This window comes from Carcharodon carcharias, chromosome 2 (assembly GCF_017639515.1).
Source record: "Carcharodon carcharias isolate sCarCar2 chromosome 2, sCarCar2.pri, whole genome shotgun sequence".
NCBI lineage: Eukaryota > Metazoa > Chordata > Chondrichthyes > Lamniformes > Lamnidae > Carcharodon > Carcharodon carcharias.
The window spans coordinates 122282905-122301819 of record NC_054468.1 but is presented as its reverse complement, the minus strand read 5'-3'; the positions used below and the strand labels follow the sequence as shown (position 1 = coordinate 122301819).

At 41.7% G+C, this 18915-nt stretch overlaps 1 protein-coding gene across 1 annotated transcript in view; it reads left to right on the top strand.

Annotated features, from left to right (window-relative positions):
- The first annotated feature begins 60 nt into the window (after window positions 1-60).
- The window catches only part of LOC121286886 (actin-related protein 2), a 44869-nt gene continuing 26014 nt past the window's right edge, over window positions 61-18915 (top strand). Inside the window, exons 1-3 of the mRNA XM_041204107.1 lie at window positions 61-223; window positions 9137-9247; window positions 13873-14088. Of these exons, the coding sequence (XP_041060041.1) occupies window positions 176-223; window positions 9137-9247; window positions 13873-14088 (375 nt within the window). The 5' untranslated portion in view covers window positions 61-175. The remainder of the gene's footprint in view (window positions 224-9136; window positions 9248-13872; window positions 14089-18915) is intronic.

The window sequence follows — 18915 nt, the reverse complement described above, 5'->3', positions numbered from 1 at the left end:
CTTCCTCCTGTCAATCAAATGGGCCCCGCTATCTCGGTGTCAGCCCGATTACGTCAGGCGCCAGTCCCCGCCCATCGCTGGTCACGTGTCGGCGCGCCCTGTGGAGTGGGAGCCAACGGTCGGTGCTGATTTCCGGTGCGGGGCGGAAAGTTTCAGCTGGAGGCGGCTCGGGACCATGGACAGCCAGGGCAGGAAGGTGGTGGTGTGCGACAACGGCACCGGGGTACGTGCTCAACTCATTGCGATGGCGGATGTTGGGATGAGGAAGCGAGGCGCCAGCCCCGGGGGGTGGGGGTGGGGAGTATAGAGGCTCACCACCCCCCCCCCCCCACCCCCACCCCCACCACCCCCGGAGCCGGAGTTCCGTGCGGGGCCTGCCGGCCGCCTCGGGTCCCACTCCTCCTGCACCAACTTCCTGCATTTATATAGCGCCTTGAAAACTTCCCCCACCCCCCCGGGCCTGGCATGAGGCCGCTTGGCCCTGCTGGTTATAAATGGCCCGGCGCACCCCCTTCCCCCCCCCCCCCCCCCCCCCGACTGCTGTGCCCTCCCGCCTTTGAGGCACCAGGCTCTGGGTTCCCATCCTACTCCAGAGGCCGGAGCATAAAAATCCAGACTGACACTCCTAGGGTGGTGGTGAGGGAGTGCTGCACTGTCGGAGGTGCCCTTTTTCAACTCACGTTAAACCGGGGCTTTGTCCCTCTCCAGTGGATGTGCGAGATCTCGCACCACTATTTGAAGAGGAGCAGGAGAGTTCTTCTCTGATGTCCTGGGCCAATGTTTCTTCAATCATCATCATCATCACCAAAAACAATATCTGGTCATTTTCAAGCTGCTGTTTGCAGAGCTTTCTTTGCACAAATTGGCTGCAGTGTTTCCAGTATTAGTGTGACCACCCTTCAGAAGTAACTCATTAGCTTCAAAGTTCTTTGGAATGTCCTGGGGCAGTGCAGTTTTTTTATGTTGACATATTGTTCTATTACTTTCTTTATGTGCTTTCCTAGCTTCCCCTTAAATGCATCAATACTGTTCACTTCAGCTACTCCCAGTGGTAGCAAGTTCCACATTTTCACCACTCTCGGTGAAGAAGTTTATTCTAAATTTTTACTGGATTTATAAGTGACTCATATTTATGGCTGAAATTCTTCCCCACAAGGGGAGACATCTCAATGTTTGCCCTATCAAATCATTTCATAATTTTAAAGACCTCCATCAGGTTACCCCTCAGTCTTATCTGGAGGAAAGTGCACTAGACCATTCAGGTTTCCCTGATGGCTTTCGCTGGTTCTGGGATCATCTTTGTGCATTTTTTTACACCTTCCATGCCTTTAGATCCTTTTTATAATTTTTGAGACTCGAACTGTGCGCAGTACTCCAATATTTCTTGAACAGCGAATAAAACAACCCAAGGCACTTCACTGGTGTGACCATCAAACAGAATTTAATACTGAGCCATGAAAGGCAATATTGGGGCAGGTGACCTGGTGCTTGGTCAAAGTGATTGCTTTTCAGGAGTGGCATAAAGAGAGAGCGACCAAGAGGTTTAGGGAGGCAATATCAGAGCTGGTGTAGCTGAGAGCATAGCTACCAATGGAAAATGCAAACTAGAGATGAACAAGGGGACGGGGGTGGCGCAGTCCAGGAATTCCAGAAGATCATAGGGGATGGAGGAGGTTTCAGAGAGAGAGAGAGAACATGACAGCATTGTCTGTCCTAACTGCCTGTCATTGGTCAGCAGCACTGGGAGTGGCTCAGCCACTTCTCATTCCTGCCAGGTGTCTGAACCAGACTGAGTTAGCATCTGGAATGTGCTGCCTGAAAGGGCGATGGAAACATTCAGTAGTAACTTTCAAAAGGAGATTGGGAAAATACTTTGATACAGAAAGCACTACAGGACTGTGGGGAAAGACAAGGCGAGTGGGACTAATTGGATAGCTCTTTCAGAGTCAGCACAGGCACAATAGGCTGAATGGGCTCCTGTGCTGTATCATTCTATGACTCGAGGGGAAAAATGTTCATAAGAACAGGATCTGTCATTCATGGACTTCACTTTTTTTAAAAAAAAACAGAAGTTGGGCCTTTCCTTGTGGGTTTGATTATTGATTGCTGTGCTCAAAGTTTAATGTTTGCTATCTGTACGTGGTTTCTGGGAATGCGTCTGTAGATTTGTGTGCGCTGTGCAAGTTAATGTCCAAACAAGGAGACTTTACAAAACATATACCATGAGAAGGTTTGTGGGCATCGCAAGAAAAACTTTTGGTTTATTAAAATGATCACTTCAAAATGTATTTTTCCTCATATATTAATTATTCTGGATAATGTGTGGAACTCTGCACTCACCCTGAGAGTTTTGTGAAGGCTCGATTGATGGGCGCTCTGACAAATGGCAAGAGGCACTTGAACTTCTCTTGGTCAAATTTTGTGATTTGTGTTATGGGCTTTTAAGTGGGAAAAACTAGCTTCCATTTCAGAAACCACTTCATATCTCAAGAATTTGACCGCTTGATTCATAGTAGTTGAAGCACGTGCTGTTTGAACAATAACCTTTTTCTCATCCAGTGTAATTATAAGAGTGAATAAATGGAAATATGACCTGATTAATGAAATAGGCAGAGAGGGCTGATTTGCTGCTTCCTGTGCTAAAACCTCTCTGCTGACTTAGTAAACACCCTTGGGGAGAATACTGTGCAAGCATCAACTGACAGGAAGAGACTGCACTGGCCCCAAGCCACATTCTTCAATGTGGTTATGAGCAGATACCACAGTCTACATGCTCGAAGGTGTGCATGTTGAGGAGGGGTGGAGATGATGTGCCTGCAAATTTAGTTTCCCCACTTTTGGGGGAAGAAAACTCTACAGATGGGTGATTGCATTATTTGTTGTTCGTAAACTGAAAAGATCTTGTTTGATCCATGGGGTGAGCTCAGGTAATTGATTTTTTAGCAAGACAGGAGTTGAAGAATTGCATTTGACCTTGTTGCATTGAATGGGAAAGGTGGGAATGGACAAGGGTTCCACTCCTTACTCTGACTGCAGCTGGAGAGGGTGTGCACGTTGATGTCAGGCAGGAACAGTAAAGGCCCTCAGTTCAGTTGTGATGCCCTCCTGAGGTGACCAGCCTGCTGACCTTCACGCAAACTGCTATTCCCAGGCGTTGTCTGAACTTGTGTAGCTTCCCTTGAATTTGAGTTATTGTTTTGAAGAAGCAAAGACTGGGGGTGTTTTGACTTTTGAACGATTTTAACTCGGAGTTATTGGTCATTAGCTTCAATATTCACATATTCTCTCCCACCAGTCAACAGCAACTTGCATTATGCAGCATCATAGTATTGTACAAATGACCCATTGTGCTTCACAGGAACATTATCAAAAGGAAACGTTCAATGATTTAAAAGGAAATTGGATGGGAACATGAAAAATATATTTGCAAGGCGATGGGGAGCGAATGAGGGAGTGGGACTGATCGAATTGCCCTGCAGAGAGTCTGCATGGACTTGCTGGGCTGGATGGCGACCTCCTGTGCTGTAAATGACTCTCTGACCAAGTCACATGAGATAGTGGGGCCAAAGCCTGCTCAAGGAGGTGGGTTTTAAGGAGCACCTAAGTGAGGAAAGAGGCAGAGGGCTAGGGAGGAAATTCCAAAGCTTCGGGCCCAGGCAGCTGAAGGCATGGCCACCAATGGTGGAGTGATTAAAATTGGGGAGAATTTTTAAATCTAGGTGTTGCTTAACTGGGAATCAGTGAATGTCAGTGAGCACAGTCATAACTATAGTCTTTCATGTTCAAAGCCCATTACTAAAACATGGGAACGATTTAGTCTGTTACGCATGGTTCAGCTATTTGCAAAGATGCCATATCATGTCCTGTGTATTTGCATTACGTTTAACTGAACCTGTTAAAATGTAAGCATTAAGTGATGTATGTAATTGTGGGTACTTAGCTTTGTTTGCATCATTTAGGTTGTGCAGTGGTGGTAATGAAGTGCTATGTTATTCTCCCATTAATGTTGGCTGCTGTCTGTGCCAGAAGGTCAAGGTTAAAGCACAGTGAACAGTTAATATAGTTTGAAAAGTGTTGATGTTATAAAATTCTAATGCATGCTACAACATTAATGTTTTGCTAGCAAAGATTTACCCATGCTAGTTTACTTAACTTTACAGAATAATTTCCGAGTGTTTGAGTATGCATGGAATCATAATGAAAACTCCACCCGTGGTCACTCATTTCCAAACCTGATGCAAGCTGAAAATCTCTTGATATTTGTGACTATTTATTCTTGCCTTGGGTATAACCATTTTATTGCTGTGTGCGCATGTCCGCCTATAAGCAACATGCATTTTGGTTTTTCGAACGTCACTCGCTTTTTGAATTAGTCTTCTACTGTTTAAGACTTGTGTGTGGTTTTGCAGTCAAGCAGCAGTGAGTTTTCTTTCTTTACACTAATCTGCAGATCAGTGCCTTATTTCCATGAAAGGAACTGACCAGTTACGGGAAAATGTCACTTGTGCACCTTCCCCAACATGTTTCCAAATGTTTTCTTCTTCAGGAGAACCCATTGCAAGGTCCCATCCTGTTGGGGAAGGGGACAGTTACACCTGTATCAGTGAGTGCACTGTAATTATGATTTTGTATTGGAAAGCGAATAAGGTCTGTACTGGATGTAGCTGGTACCTCGGACCTGTGGTGTTCTTTACACATATCACTGATCTTGACAGAATAATATGGAAGAATTTGGTTGACATATTAATCACATGATGACAGAACGTGAGGTGGTACAGGAAGACAGGAGTGAGCAGATAAGTTGACGGGTATAGCTCAGTGTAGATGAAAAGTGGAGCATTATAGGGGAGGTAGTTGACACGCTCAAATGGTAAAATTCAGTCAAGTGGAGGAACAGACTTGAGATTTTAAAGACAGGATTGCAGATTGGTGATGCTTAATTACTGCATCAGCAACCACCAACAGCTTGCATTTCTATAGGACCATGAACATACTAAAACATTCCGTGGCACTTCACTGGAAGGTTACTAAAAGTGTGACACTGAAGCCCCATAAGGAGACAATGGAAATAGCTGAGCAAAAGCTTGATCCAAGAACATATGGTTTAAGGAGTCCCTGAGAGGAGAGAGGTGAGGAAGTTGACAGAGGGAATTCCAAAGCTTGGGGTCCAGCCAGTTGAAGGCATGGCTGCCGGGGATGCAAAAGATCAAAATTGGAGGAAAGCAGAGACCCTGAGGCTTGTAGGCTCAGAGAGGTTTTCAGAGATAGAGGGGTGAGCGCGCAGAGTGATTTGAAAACAAGAATGATGATTTTCAAATTCAATTTTAATATCAAAGCAATCAGTGAATGTGAAACTGTATAAAATTGTAGAAGTTTGAGGAAGTTTTCCTTAAATTGTACTGTACTCCTGATAACAGCAATGCTGAGTTTCTTTGTGGTAATTGAGGCAAGGGAGAAATTATGGAGCTTCAGGAAATAGTAGAACAACTATGTGATTCATTCCTTGTGATCTAGCCTTTAGTATTTGTGAAGATTAGAGAAACTTTGGTTTTCAGTCTTGAAAGTTGGTGACTAAGTAATAGTGTTAGTGGTACTGAAAAACTTAACCTAAGTGCTACTAAAACCATAACTGAAGGGGAAGTGGTGGGGGAAGGCATGTTCAAATAAGACAAATACAGGACTGTATCAGGAAGTTCTTCAATGACTGATACATGAAATGGACTTCTGCATTTACTGATGAAGGTGCAAAATACTGGAGTCTCAACAAATGCTTATCCTAGTATTGGAGCTTTCTGGATGAATAAGCTACAATGTCAAAGTTCATTTAATGAAAAGGACTAACAGCACTGTGGGTGCACCTACACCACAGGGACTGCAGCAGTTTAAGAAGGCAGCTCACCACCACCTTCTCAAGGGCAACTAGGGATGGGCAATAAATGCTGGCCCAGCCAGCGAAGCCCAAACCCCGTGAATGAATAAAAAAACAAACAATGGTTTTATATTTAGGGCACAATGTGGAAGCAAGAAGATGATGAATTTGTACAAGATGTTGCTTAGCTCACAGCTGAGAACTGTGATGCTGCATTATGGAAATGTAATTTTCTCTCTACCCTGTTGAATCTCTACCTTATAAACATGATGATTAGATCACCCATCAACCTTAAACTTGAGAGAATGCAAATAAGGTTTACACAGGTTCTCAAGGATACGACCATTGAACCTTTTAAGCCATAATATAATTCGGGTGAACCTGTGATGTACCCTCTCCAAGGCCACTAAATACTTCCAAAACTGAGAACAGTAGTGAAGATTGTTCAGAATAAAGCTTTGTGGCATCGCCTTTTAAACTTACATTGGCTTTTATCTTAAGGGAATTTATCATGAGCCTGTGCTTTAGCTTTTAATAATTTGTGTACGAAGCTTGGGCCTGCACAACTTCTTGTGAGAAGTAAGAAATTATTCTGATTTGTCTTTCTTAGATGACCTTCCACTTTTCACATTGAAGTCCATCTGCCATTGTTTTGTCTTCGATTATTCTATGTCCCTTTGTGTAAAGGGAAGCAGAAAGTTACAATTTACTTTGCCGCCTAACTTAGTGTCATCTGCAGCTTGGATATACAACATTATTTCTGACTTGGATGAAAGAACATAAATGACAATAAGCTGTGGCCGCTGTACAAATCCCTGGGGTTTGTTGGGGGGTGGGGTTTGCGGTGTCACGTGTCAAATTCCACCGATCAGAAAGACCTCTTTTTCCCTATTCTCTTTCATATCTCCCAATCTGTGCACAAGATTGCCTCTAATTCCATGCACTTCCATTTTTGCAAATTGTGACGAAACTAACATGTTTCATTACGTTATTGTGGTTTATCGTAAAGTAGGTTGATGGGTGCGAGTGTATATGGTTCTGTCTGTGTGATTTAATTGAGTTTGAGTCAGGTAGACTGCGAGCTTAAAATGATCAAAAGTTCAGAGTAAAAGGCATTTTAAACGCAAATGAGTAAACATGGATAAGGGCTGATATAGGGTGTGAAGAAAATTGCATTTTTAGATAAGTGAAGGGTTGTTTAGGTTTCAAAGGGATGATAGGATGTTTACAACTAACAAGATGATAAAGGCCAAGCAGTGTATTTATTTTTCTCAAAGGTATTGGCAACATGAAAGATTTTTATATTATGGAAAAAGTAAATTTCCAAAGAAAGACACAACAATGGAATTTACAGATTAAAGAGAGAGAAACATAAAGAGAATGGAAGGCTATGTTGTGGAGCCATGTAAGATCTAAGAAGGCCATGTAAAACAACCTCGGGGAAGCCTCCAACCATTTTAGCGGAAGTCTGTTGTGTCGAGTAACCAGTAAGGGTGGAGGAAAGACTTTAGAATTCCACTGTCGATTGGGTGCGCTGGTAAACTTCCTGGCTGGCCTGTGTGACTTTGAAATCTATTTTGCACTGTTACCTTAAAGGCGGGTGTATAGTTGGGAGTCATGTTAATTAGGAATTTTGAGATTTGTTGTAGTATTAAGTAACTGTAATCTAATGTATTTGAAATCTCTTTTATTAATGTTTTAATTTAGTTTTTAAAATCTCTAAAGGTGTTAGTGGACTCATTACTTCTGAATTCAGTGCACAAATCTTCTAATAAATACAAATTGCAAAACTGTTGTGATGGCATGGCCAAGTTTTCTTTATGGATTTGGCCTGCCTGGCACACATCACCTGCCATGTCATAAATAATCTCCTATGCGGAAGTTTATAAAATGCCTTCCTCAAGTCCATACCGGCAACATCTATAGATGCGCTCCCCTATCTGCCAAACTCATGCCCTCAAGCTTCAACCAGAAGAAAAATTACCCAACCTTACATCTGTCATCAGGTCACTGCTTCTGGTAGAATCCTGCAGCACCCGCAGCTGATGGGTATCTCATTACTTGGTTTGTCCTCCCTTCAGAATGGAGTGACTTTTGCATTTTTCAAATCTAAAGGCTCAACTCTTGAACCTATAAAGCTTTGAAAAGTTGGTTCTTGCACCTGCAATGTACTCCCTTTTCTTTCTGTAGCCTTGGACGGAAATCACCAGAGCAGAGGTTTGGCTCTTAACTCCAATTATTTTTCTACATTAAATCCATTAAATTCCTCCTCTTCGTCTTCCAGTTCTCAATTTCTACTCTTAACAAAGAAGAGATAATTTGAGGAAATTCCTGTTTCACAAAGGTTACTAGCGAATGGAATTCAATAGTACAGTAGGCAATTGAAACTCAGTCACCAGTCAATTAATGGCATCTACCTATTTCTATTAAAAAGTCAGTCACGTGATAGTTGGTTTTCTGGCTTGTTGCACATCCTCAATTTTTATTCCTCCAAAATTGGTTGCACCTTAAGCTGCCAAACTCTAGAATTCCCTCCCTAAACCTCCCAGCTTTTCTCCCCCCTCTTCCTTTAAGACACTCCTTAAAACTCCTTTTGTCATCCTTCTGTGGCTGTGTTGAGTTCTGTTTGATACCCCTGTGAAGTGTCTTCTGATGTTTCACTCAATTACCTATGCAACAAAAATGCTTATTATCTGTCTGTGGTTTTAGTAATATTAATATGGTTGACTCTTAACTGTCTTCTGAAATGACCTAGCAAGCCACTAAGTTGAATTTAGAATGCAGCTAACCACCATCTCTAGGCCAATTAGAGATGGGGAAATGCTGGCCTTGCCAAAGACCCCACGTTCTGTGAATGAATAAGACAGACTTATGTTGCTTGGCATTTTAATTTTTTTAAATCTATTATTTATAAAGTTATTCAGATGACATTTGAGAAGTAATAACTTGAATGGATTTACTCCTTCCTGCACCTATGCAAGTGTAAGTGTTGGTACATAATATATATTTAAGGATGCTTGCAGTGTAGAATTGAGCATTGTATTGAACTGAGTACTGCGTATGTTCTTCATAAAAGGGAAATGTGTAAGTGTTAATCTTCAAGAGATTAATTTAAGTGTTCAACAGAAATCCAAATTGTGGGTGAAAAGGGATATCTGCTTTCTGCCAAAGCAAGATGTCTATTTTCAGTCTGTTTTTATGGATGGTTAACTGCAAAATGACAATAAGAAACTAACTGATTTTTCTTTTCTGTCCCACTTTGTATAGTTTGTGAAATGTGGCTATGCTGGCTCCAATTTTCCAGAGCACATCTTTCCAGCGCTGGTGGGCCGTCCGATTATCCGCTCCACTGCCAAAGTTGGGAATATTGAGATCAAGGTAAGGGTATGGAGGGCTATGTTACTAATTTAATGTGACTACAGTTTTTCTTAACCATTTTATTCCACTGTGTTTGTGACCTGTGTTTATTGGATCTGGCATGTTTTTGATCATTTTGTATAATGAACTGAAGAAAAAAAAAACCCTCTTTTAATAATACACGCCTTACACAGCCAGTAGGAGCTTCTCAAAATGTTTGCAAAAGTGTTCAGTTTATCTTTTAAAATATAAATATTTAAAATACGTGTGACTGTTCTGTACAGAGCTTATAGATGCACACTTGGTCAAAATCAAATGTTTTGATAAAGCCAAATTAAGATAATATGCCTTTACTTTTTGACCTCCGGTTGCTGGTCTTGGCTATCACAAGTACAATATACGATGGAAAGAAATGTTTGCTGTGCGATTTCAAATTTTTGCAATAGGTAGAGAGATTAAATACTGAAGACCAAAAGTGCAGTGTAGTCTTGCTGAAGAGTTTCTTTTGGATGAGGGTAAACTGTTCTCTTTTCCACCTCCATTCCCTCTTTACTCTCAAATACTTTCTAAATTTAGGCAACCTCCTGGCAATATCTTTCATTCTGAAAAGATTTTCCATTTTCTGGCAGCAGCAATGTGCATAGATTATGGATATGTTTGAAAACAAGAAGAGTTGTAAGCACCACCCTCAGTGAAAAGGGTCAAAAAGCTGAGCAACTGAGCTTGTTCAGTAGATTCTCACAAAATGTGAGAAACGTTCGCTTCCCATTTAAAAGAATTTAGAATAGTCAAACAAATGATTGTTGAGACAGTAGTTCAGATGCTCAGGTTTAGCCCCAAAGTGTCAGATAAGATTAAGAAAAGATTGTTCTGTGAAACACGGCGCAATATAGTTAACTTCAATTATAAGTTAAATTCTATGTATAATGAGAGAAATGGAGAAACATGGTGTATGATTGACAGTATTGATTCTGAAACACTTAGAAAGGTAACCTATTTGTTTTTATTATTGCAGAACTAACGTGCTCTTGAAATACATTTCGCAAAACTCTAAATATTTCTTGAGTAACTTGCTTTATAAGGAATGACGCTGAACAGAGCCATAGATTTTAGCTGCACGCTAGACTCTTCACACAACTGATGGGGAGGTTTCTCAAAGTGCTGTCATTCTCTTCTTTTAATTTTGGAAGGCACTTTGGATCTTTGAGTTCCGGGAGTGATGTTTTCACTCAGACCTTTTCTGACCTTTGTTTTTACCTTTCTTTCTCTCTCTCTCTCTCTCTCTTTCTTCACCTGTTGAAGTAGAATAACAAAAAGATGGTAAGTAAGTTGTTGGAGTGTGGTGTGTTCCATCTTATCATTTCATTTTATTTTGGTATTGCAATCAAAACATCCAAAATTTGCATTGAAACAATTCCTTTTTGTTAACATTTTGCAACTTTTTAAACATATAACAAGACAGCATTTTTGCAGATTGCTGTTCCCTCTGTTATGCTGGAAAGTTAACTTGTCTGTTCTGTTCAAATTTTAAAAGCACGGATTAGACGGATTTTGTATTGGTGGCATGTTGATGCCCTGGTGCATAGCATCAGAGTGATAAAGCACAGGGTCACGTGTTACTCACGCAGCAAATTGCTGGTCTTTTCCAGGCTATTTGGGGCAGGTGTTGGGTAAAAATCAGGTGCAGTTGGTAGGAAAAGTCAAGGATATGTCACCCATTGCAATTGCATCCCCCCCCACCCCCACCCCACCAAAAAAAAAACTGCTTGCTGAAGAGCATTGGAAAAAGGCTTAGCATTAGGCAGCACGATTAGCCACTCAGCTGTGGAATGCTGTGTTGGGATTTCACAAGGGTGTGGTGGGCATTTTAGAGGAACGTCAAATTATTTTTTCTGAAGTTGAAAACTTCTTTCTCAAACTCAGTTACATTATCCAAGACTTAAAAACAAATTCAAGGATTGAAAGCATTTGTGAAATTCACTTTATTGGAATATTACAGTTCAGGTAAGATATTTTTCAAGTAAAGGTGGCTGATTAAAGATGAGTGAGTGTTTATGTAATGGTACACTAATGAAATAACATCATAGAAGTGGCAGACAGAGCTTCATGCCTGCATAACCTTTTGTAAGCTGTCCAGCAAGTGTCATGGAGCCGAGCAACTTATCCAAACAATTAGGGGGAAATAGGAGGGCTAGTTAGATCATTGGTCATATCTTTCCTCCTGGTCATTTGCAGGCCAGAAACCTAAGAAGAAGCAACAATGAATGGGACAGGTTAGCCTACAGGAGGAAGGTGGTGGTTGATAAATAAACACCTGTATAACAAGCCTCGCTGTCTTGCTACAAGAACAGTTAGACTCACCACGATTTCATGCTGACTGTTAAAACATTAAATTCCATTTTGGTTAAGTTCCTGAATAAAATAAGTAGTAATTTTCTATCTTTAAAAAATTCCAGTAAAGCCTGTTTAGGTTTTCAGCGTTTCACATTGCAGCATGAATTTGCCACAATACCTTTATTTTGCTTTGAAGCATGTATTTGAACTGAACTTATCCGTGTTTTTGTGTGTGTAGGTAATAGTGTTTGGTTGTTTGGGGTTTAATTAACGTTCTACTAGATACAAATACTTTCCCCATTCTTTCAGTGGCGATGGGATGTTGGCTGCTCAGGTGGAGCAGTTTTTGCATTGCTGTATAAATGCAGATTCACTTTGCAGTGGACCGACCAGCAAGAAGTGTATCTATTTTATGTAAAACCTATGCTACACATTTGTGTACACTGTTTGAGATTTGCATCGATGAGGTATGATTTTTTTAAAAGGCAGTTTAATGCTGTTGCTGATTGGATGGTTCTATCTCATTTATTTCCAGAATTGAATGTATTTGCCTGCCTAAAACTGACTGCATGTACTTAATGGATCACTTCAAAATTTGATGAATGCTTTTAGTTCATCAATTTTATCAGAATCCAAGTTGAAACCTGACTAGGTTTGTGTGCTCATTTTGTAGCTGTGAAGTGTGTTCTACTTTGCACTAGTCAGTATTTGGACCTTTATCAGCATCCAGTAAACTGTCTGGGCATGACTGGTCATTAATTTATGCTTCCTGTAATGTGCTTACATGCAGAACTTTTTGTACAGGCATTCTGCAAACTGCCTTCAGCAAATGACAATGTATGTGGTGCAATAAATACCTTGCATTTCTGTAAGGTGGTTGTACCAGTGTCGAGTGGATAATGTGCATTTCAAGTCCTTTGGACAGAAAATGATTAATTCTTTGAATAGAAGGAAAATTATTTGTAAATTCTTGCTTTTGTCTAAGATCTTCAGCTGTGGAATAACTCTGAACAGTAGGCTTGGATTTTCTTACTCCATGGGTGCAATATCTCTGAGCCAATCCCCATCCACCCAGATGTAAAGGAGCACAATCACGTAGGATGTAAAATCTTCAATGGAAAATGCTACCCCAGAACGCCCCCCACTATCACACCCGCTGCCCGTCTTTAATGTGCATTTATTTTCTATGCATTTGTACTTTATAACAAAACTACTTGTCCCAATTTGTAGGAGCTTATAAACTGATTAAGATCATGGGCATTCCGTTACAATATTCTCTCCAAATGTATAAGACATCCTTTATCAGTATTGTTGTGTAGAGTGATGGGTAATCTCAATCAGGACAGCAGTGGGAAGATTGGAGTTGGCCTCAGCATCTCTGCCAGGGATGGAGAGAAATAGGCTAGCAGTTTTCCCATTTGTTACTGTCAAACAATCTCTGAACACTTATGGACACAGATAGTATTGACTTGGTTTTAATAGTCATTACACTGCTTGTGTAAACTTTTTCCTCTTAAATGAAAAAGGCCACTTCTGAGTATTGTGTGTGTTTTGTAGCATAAATCGGTGTCTTTGGGTGAAAAGGGAAAAATAAATGGAAATAAACCATACAAGTTTCTAATTAAAAATAACAACATACTTGTATGAGATTCATATTAATATTCAAATATTTTGTGCAAGAGCATTTTGCTTAATGAGCCTTTTGATTAATCAATATTTTGGTTTGGTTCGCAACTTGTTTGAGTTTAGTGCAATTGTAGCCCTCTCAACTGAAGTCCTACCTTTGACTTCCTCCTCCATTATAAACACTGCGACCCATTGTCATCTTCAGTGGTAGCTCTAATCCTCTGATCTCTATCATAGATCAGGTCATCTTCAGCCATTATTTTGTGTCATCACCACACACAGCCCAAATTCCTGCTGTGCCCATCTCTGAAAGAAATTCCCCTGGTGTGCCATCCCTCACTCTTTCAAAACTGCACTCATCACCCTGTCCCCAGATAATCTCACACCTTGCAAATTAACTCTGCATTTCCTCTCCAAAGATTGTGAATGTTTCCTGGCTTCCAGTGTTTAAGGGGTAAAATGATACAGCTAAACACTTTAGTAAACAAATTAATTTAACCAATAACTTGCCCAGTGCAGATTTATTTTGTTGTATTTTCTTAAAGTTCCTGCTTTCAGAATATCCTGGTGGTTTTATTTTGTTTTGATATTTCAGTTTTTGTTTAAGTTGGGTTTTCTTCTCTTACTGAACAGTGTTGATGGTGATTTTATTCTGGAGTTCATCATCTTTTGTTTTCCCTTCACAGGATCTGATGGTGGGGGATGAAGCCAGTGAGTTGCGTTCTATGTTAGAGGTTAACTATCCTATGGAAAATGGCATCGTTCGAAACTGGGATGACATGAAGCATCTGTGGGATTATACGTTTGGCCCTGAGAAGTTAGATGTGGACTCTAAGAATTGCAAGATTCTTCTAACTGAACCACCAATGAACCCCACAAAGAATAGAGAGAAGATAATAGAGGTAAGAATGTTTGTTGAGAAATGCTGATTTTTGATGAAGACTTGGATTTCAGAAAGACAGGAAAAAAGAATTGACTTATTTCGGAGGCTTCCTTTCTGCCTCTGCCTCTCTTGTGGCTGTCAGAACAGTAACTATCTAACTGGGACGCACTCAGCTCTACTCAGAGTTTGCTGTAGGACATTTTTAGTATCTCAAAATATTTCTCCATATTGGCCAATTATAATCCTGTTGAGGTAAAAAGGAAGATCAAATGTTGTGCATGCAGTCTGTTCATAGTTTCACAGTTTACAGATTCTAACATCTAAGCTAGCAGGGCCAAATTATTTTTCAGCTCCACTTGAAGGTTTAAGCTTTTCCTTATGCGCTGACTTTTAAAAACAAAACTCTGCTTAATATAAGTTAAATGTCATGTGGGGCTGGGGAGGGTGAATTGGAGGTACTGGGATGGAAGAGCCATTGCACATTCCAGTTAAGGAATTTGGGAAGAGGGTTGAGATAGCTCAGACTGCGACTGTTTACAAGTATTTGACACTGTCTCATTCATTCATTTAAAACAAAGTTTCTTTCCATATTCGGCTTGTTGACTGGTGCATTCCCTCCCTGTTGTCTTGTCTTGTGAGTTTGAAATTTGAGCTAATTGGGTTAATGTGGAAAATTGTGACATGACAATTTCTGTATTGACAGTTAATCCATGAGGGTGCATATTGTCTGAGAATCTGGAATGTAATTTAGCTGGTTTATTCTGGTGGCTACCATCACTTGGGGATTTTAGGAATGGTCTTGGTCATGTCACTGCTGACTGCTTGTTTATTTATCAAGACAAAAATAGTTTAGAATGCTTTGAAATTTGATCCATGTTTGCTCTGTAATCTGCCTGTTTGCCAGTCTCTGTTTTAAGATTGAGGGCAGTGTATTATGGTGTTGGTTATTGTTAACCTTTGACACATGTTTACCCACATAACCTATTGATTTCACGATTATCATGTACTCATTGGTACAAAACTGTAGTGCCAGGGTTCCCGAGCTGTGGGTCAGAGCCCCCAATGGGGTAATGGGCTGGTTGTTTGGTGTGGTCACCTCTGAGGCAGCGATAATGATAGTCGAGCTGGCGATCTGGCTGGGACACTTTTTTTCCCCTGAATGGTTAGCCAGTGTGACAGCATTTTGCTGCCATGGTCGTTCAGTTCAGTGCTTTGGTTGATTGGGGGTTTCCATGGTGTGCTTGTAATGGAGGCACTTTGAATGTGTTTGGGGGTAGCCTGAATGCTGGTATGGTGGTTGGTGGGGCAGTCCTGGAATTGGTTTTAAGTCTCCATTACAGGCGCACACATGGCTCTTAGCTCCGAGGTTCCATGAAAGCCTTAAATGATTGTGGACATTGGTGCCCACTCCACTCCCCACCCTCCCCGCTCAGCGCTCAACAACTCCCACTTAACTCCAAATGCCCTGCTTGTAAATACCTGCAAGTATAGCAGTGAATCAGAATGGGTGCAGCCACTGGCCAATGTTCTGTTCCTCAATTGCTGCTGCGCTCACTGACCTTCATTGGCTCCTGGTCAAGCAGCACTCCTATTTTCAAATTCTCATCCTTGATTTCAGATCCCTCTGGCCTCACCTCTCCCTATCTCTGTAATCTCCTCCAACTCCACAACCCTCTGAAATATCTACACTCAAATTCTGGCCTCTTCTGCTTTCCCATTTTTAACTTCTCCACCATTGGTGATCTGTGCCTTCAGTTGCCTAGGCCCCAAGCTCTGGAATTTCCTCCCTACACCTCTTTCCCTTCCCCCTTTTCTACCTCCCTTTCCTCCTTTAAAATAATCCTTAAAACCTACCTCTTTGGCCAAGCTTTTGGTCACCTGACCTAATCTCCTTAGGTGGCTTGGTGTCATCTTGGTTTTGCTCCTGTAAAGCACCTTGGGAAGTTTCATTATGTTAAAAATGCTATATAAACATAAGTTGATTCTTCTGTTAGTCAGATAAGGTACCATTACAAAAATGTAGGAAGTTAAATAAAAAACTCAGACTTGCTAAAGAAATTGTACCCTGTATAGTTTCTCCACATCTTGTGATCTCTGCACTCTCTGGTTGATACATGTTGCTGGACCAATGGAGTTATAAGCCATCATGTGGAAAACAGTCTTGGACAGCCTGTCAAATAGCTGGTGAAATATTAGTGAATTTCAGGTGAAATCTGGACGTGTACTTGTCAGGTGGCTGACTGAGATCTCCACTTCAGTACTGGGTGACCCTGACAATCTCCTTGGCCAGAGCAATTGTGCCCCAGGTTGTGAAACATGGCACCTTGCTGGTTATCCAGGGCTGAGATGTCGGAGTGGTGATAACCACTGAATATAAACCCTGATCACTTCCCTGATCACACTTGTCCAACACATTGCAAAGTTCTCCTTAATGTCAGTCTAGCATGCCTCATCAGTCATTGACTATGGAGTTGGGAATTTGATCAGCTTTCTGGAAGTATTCAATAGCTGCCATTTCCCCGAGAAATGATTGGCTCGGACCAGCTTTCCACCTGTGGTAACCCAAGACATACTAGAACAGGGATTTGTTCTGAAATAAAAACAGAAAATGCTGGAAAACCTCAGCAGGTCTGGCAGCATCTGTGCAGAGAGAAACAGTTAATATTTCGAGTCTGTATGACTTCAGAGCTAAAGAGAAGTAGAAATGTGACAAATTTTATACTGTTTAAGAAGGGTGGAGCAGATGGAATGAGATAGGTGAGGGATAGCTGACAGTTCAGGAGAGATTTTCAAAGATGTCATGGACACAGGCAAAGGGAGTGTTAATGGCAGTGTTACAGACTAAAAGTGCTGAGAGTGGCATAAAGGTAACGTAGCAGAACAAGGATCAGCGTTCTGTGAAAGCACAACATAGAGACAAGTGACAGATGGCCCTGTGGGGGGAGAGGAGTGGTGGTTGGGGGAAAAAGAAAAAATGAGCAAATCGTTAAATATATTTTAAGAAGTAAAAATAAGTACATTTTAAAATTAGATTAAAAAAGGAGCCAAGAGGGAGAAGAGAGTTCATGGTCTGAAGTTGTTGAACTCAATGTTAAGTCCGGAAGGCTGTAAAGTGCCTAATTGGAAGATGAGGTGCTGTTCCCCAAGTTTGCGTTGGGCTTCACTGGAACATTGCAGCAGGCCAAGGACGGACATGTGGGCATGAGAGCAGGATGGAGTGTTGTAATGGCAAGCGACAGGAAGGCCTGGGTCATGCTTGTGGACAGACCACAGGTGTTCCACAAAGCGGCCAAAATGTAGAGCAGACTGCATTGGGAGCAGTGAATGCAGTAGACCAAATTGAAGGAGGTGCAGGTGAAGCACTGCTTCACCTGAAAGGAGTGTTTGCAGCCTTGGACGGTGAGGGGGTAAAGATGTGATTGGTGGTGGTGATATGCTGGAGTTGGCGGAAATAGCCGAGGATGATCCTTTGAATGTAGAGACTGGTGGGGTGAAAAGAATGGACAAGGGGGACCCTATCCTGGTTCTGGGAGGGAGGGGTGAGAGCAGAGGTGCGGAAGATGGGTCAGACATGGCTGAGGGCCCTGTCAACCACAGTGCGGGAGAAACCTCGGTTAAGGAGAAAAGAAGACATGTCAGGAGTGCCATTTTGGAAGGCAGCATCATCGGAACAGATGCGACAGAGGTGGAGGAACTGGGAGAATGGAACGGAGTCCTTACAGGAATTTGTTCTGTCTTTGGAAAGTAATTTGACTTGGTTTGTGGAAGACTGGTTTATTAGGAGGGCATCGGAGGCTGTGACCAGGGGGTTGTGCTCAATCACATACACTTGTCCTCCCAGTTTCAGCTGCACTATACTGTGCATGGAGTTGGACACATCACTGATCGGCAGTATGTTGTCGCAAGCTGTCTTTTGTCTTGGAGGAACTTAGAGCTGAGAAGGGGCCTGGTGCATCAACACTTTGTACCCATAAATCACCTTTTCCAAATTAAAACCTGCACATCACTCACTTGGAAAATCTGTTCAATAATTGAGTATTCTGCAGTCTGCCATGTTGAGAAGCATAGGTATATTTACCCAGAATACTGAGATTGTTGGCAAGTGAATTTGTTTGGCTAATTAAAGTCAACATGAGATGTGAGCTGCCCTGAATGTTTCACAGGTGATTTGGGACAAATGAGCAATGTCAGAGAGGTTTTAAGGATTGTCTGAAAGGAAGTGAGAAGTGGATTGGTTTAGGGAGTGAATTCCAGAGCTTAGGGCCCAGGCAACTGAAACAATGGCTGATGGTGGAGTGATGAAAATTGGGCATGTGCAAGAGGCCAGAACTGGAGGAGTGCAGTCTCTGAATGGGCTGCTGCTGTTTATGTTGCTAGTTTTGCCACTGCTTCAGGAGATCCACACACTTGGTGCTTGTACTGGCTGATTCTGCAATGTGTCATTGCTCACCAACTTGTGCATTCAACAGAGACTCTTCCTGTTGTTAACATTGATATTAGACAACTTCAGGTTGTGCTTGAGCAATTTTTCTGTTGCCAGCCTGATTTCCCCCCTCACTATTCCAGCTTGGTGTGCAGGATCCTCTGACAATGGGTTATTCTGTGCACCAGACAATCCCTGAACCTGGCAAACGTGCTATATTAGCAGGGTGTAGTTTGCGGTGGCTTTGACCTGCTTAATTTTGTTTGAACGGTTGATAAACCTTCAATGTTGAAGGAGGAACTTGTCAAGCTGCCGGATATGACAGCAGTAATACATCTGAGAACCTGATCTGTGGTATGATAATAGTCCTGTGTAGTTTCTGCTTGGTTCCAAGATAATCCCATGCTAGTTCCAGGTATTGTA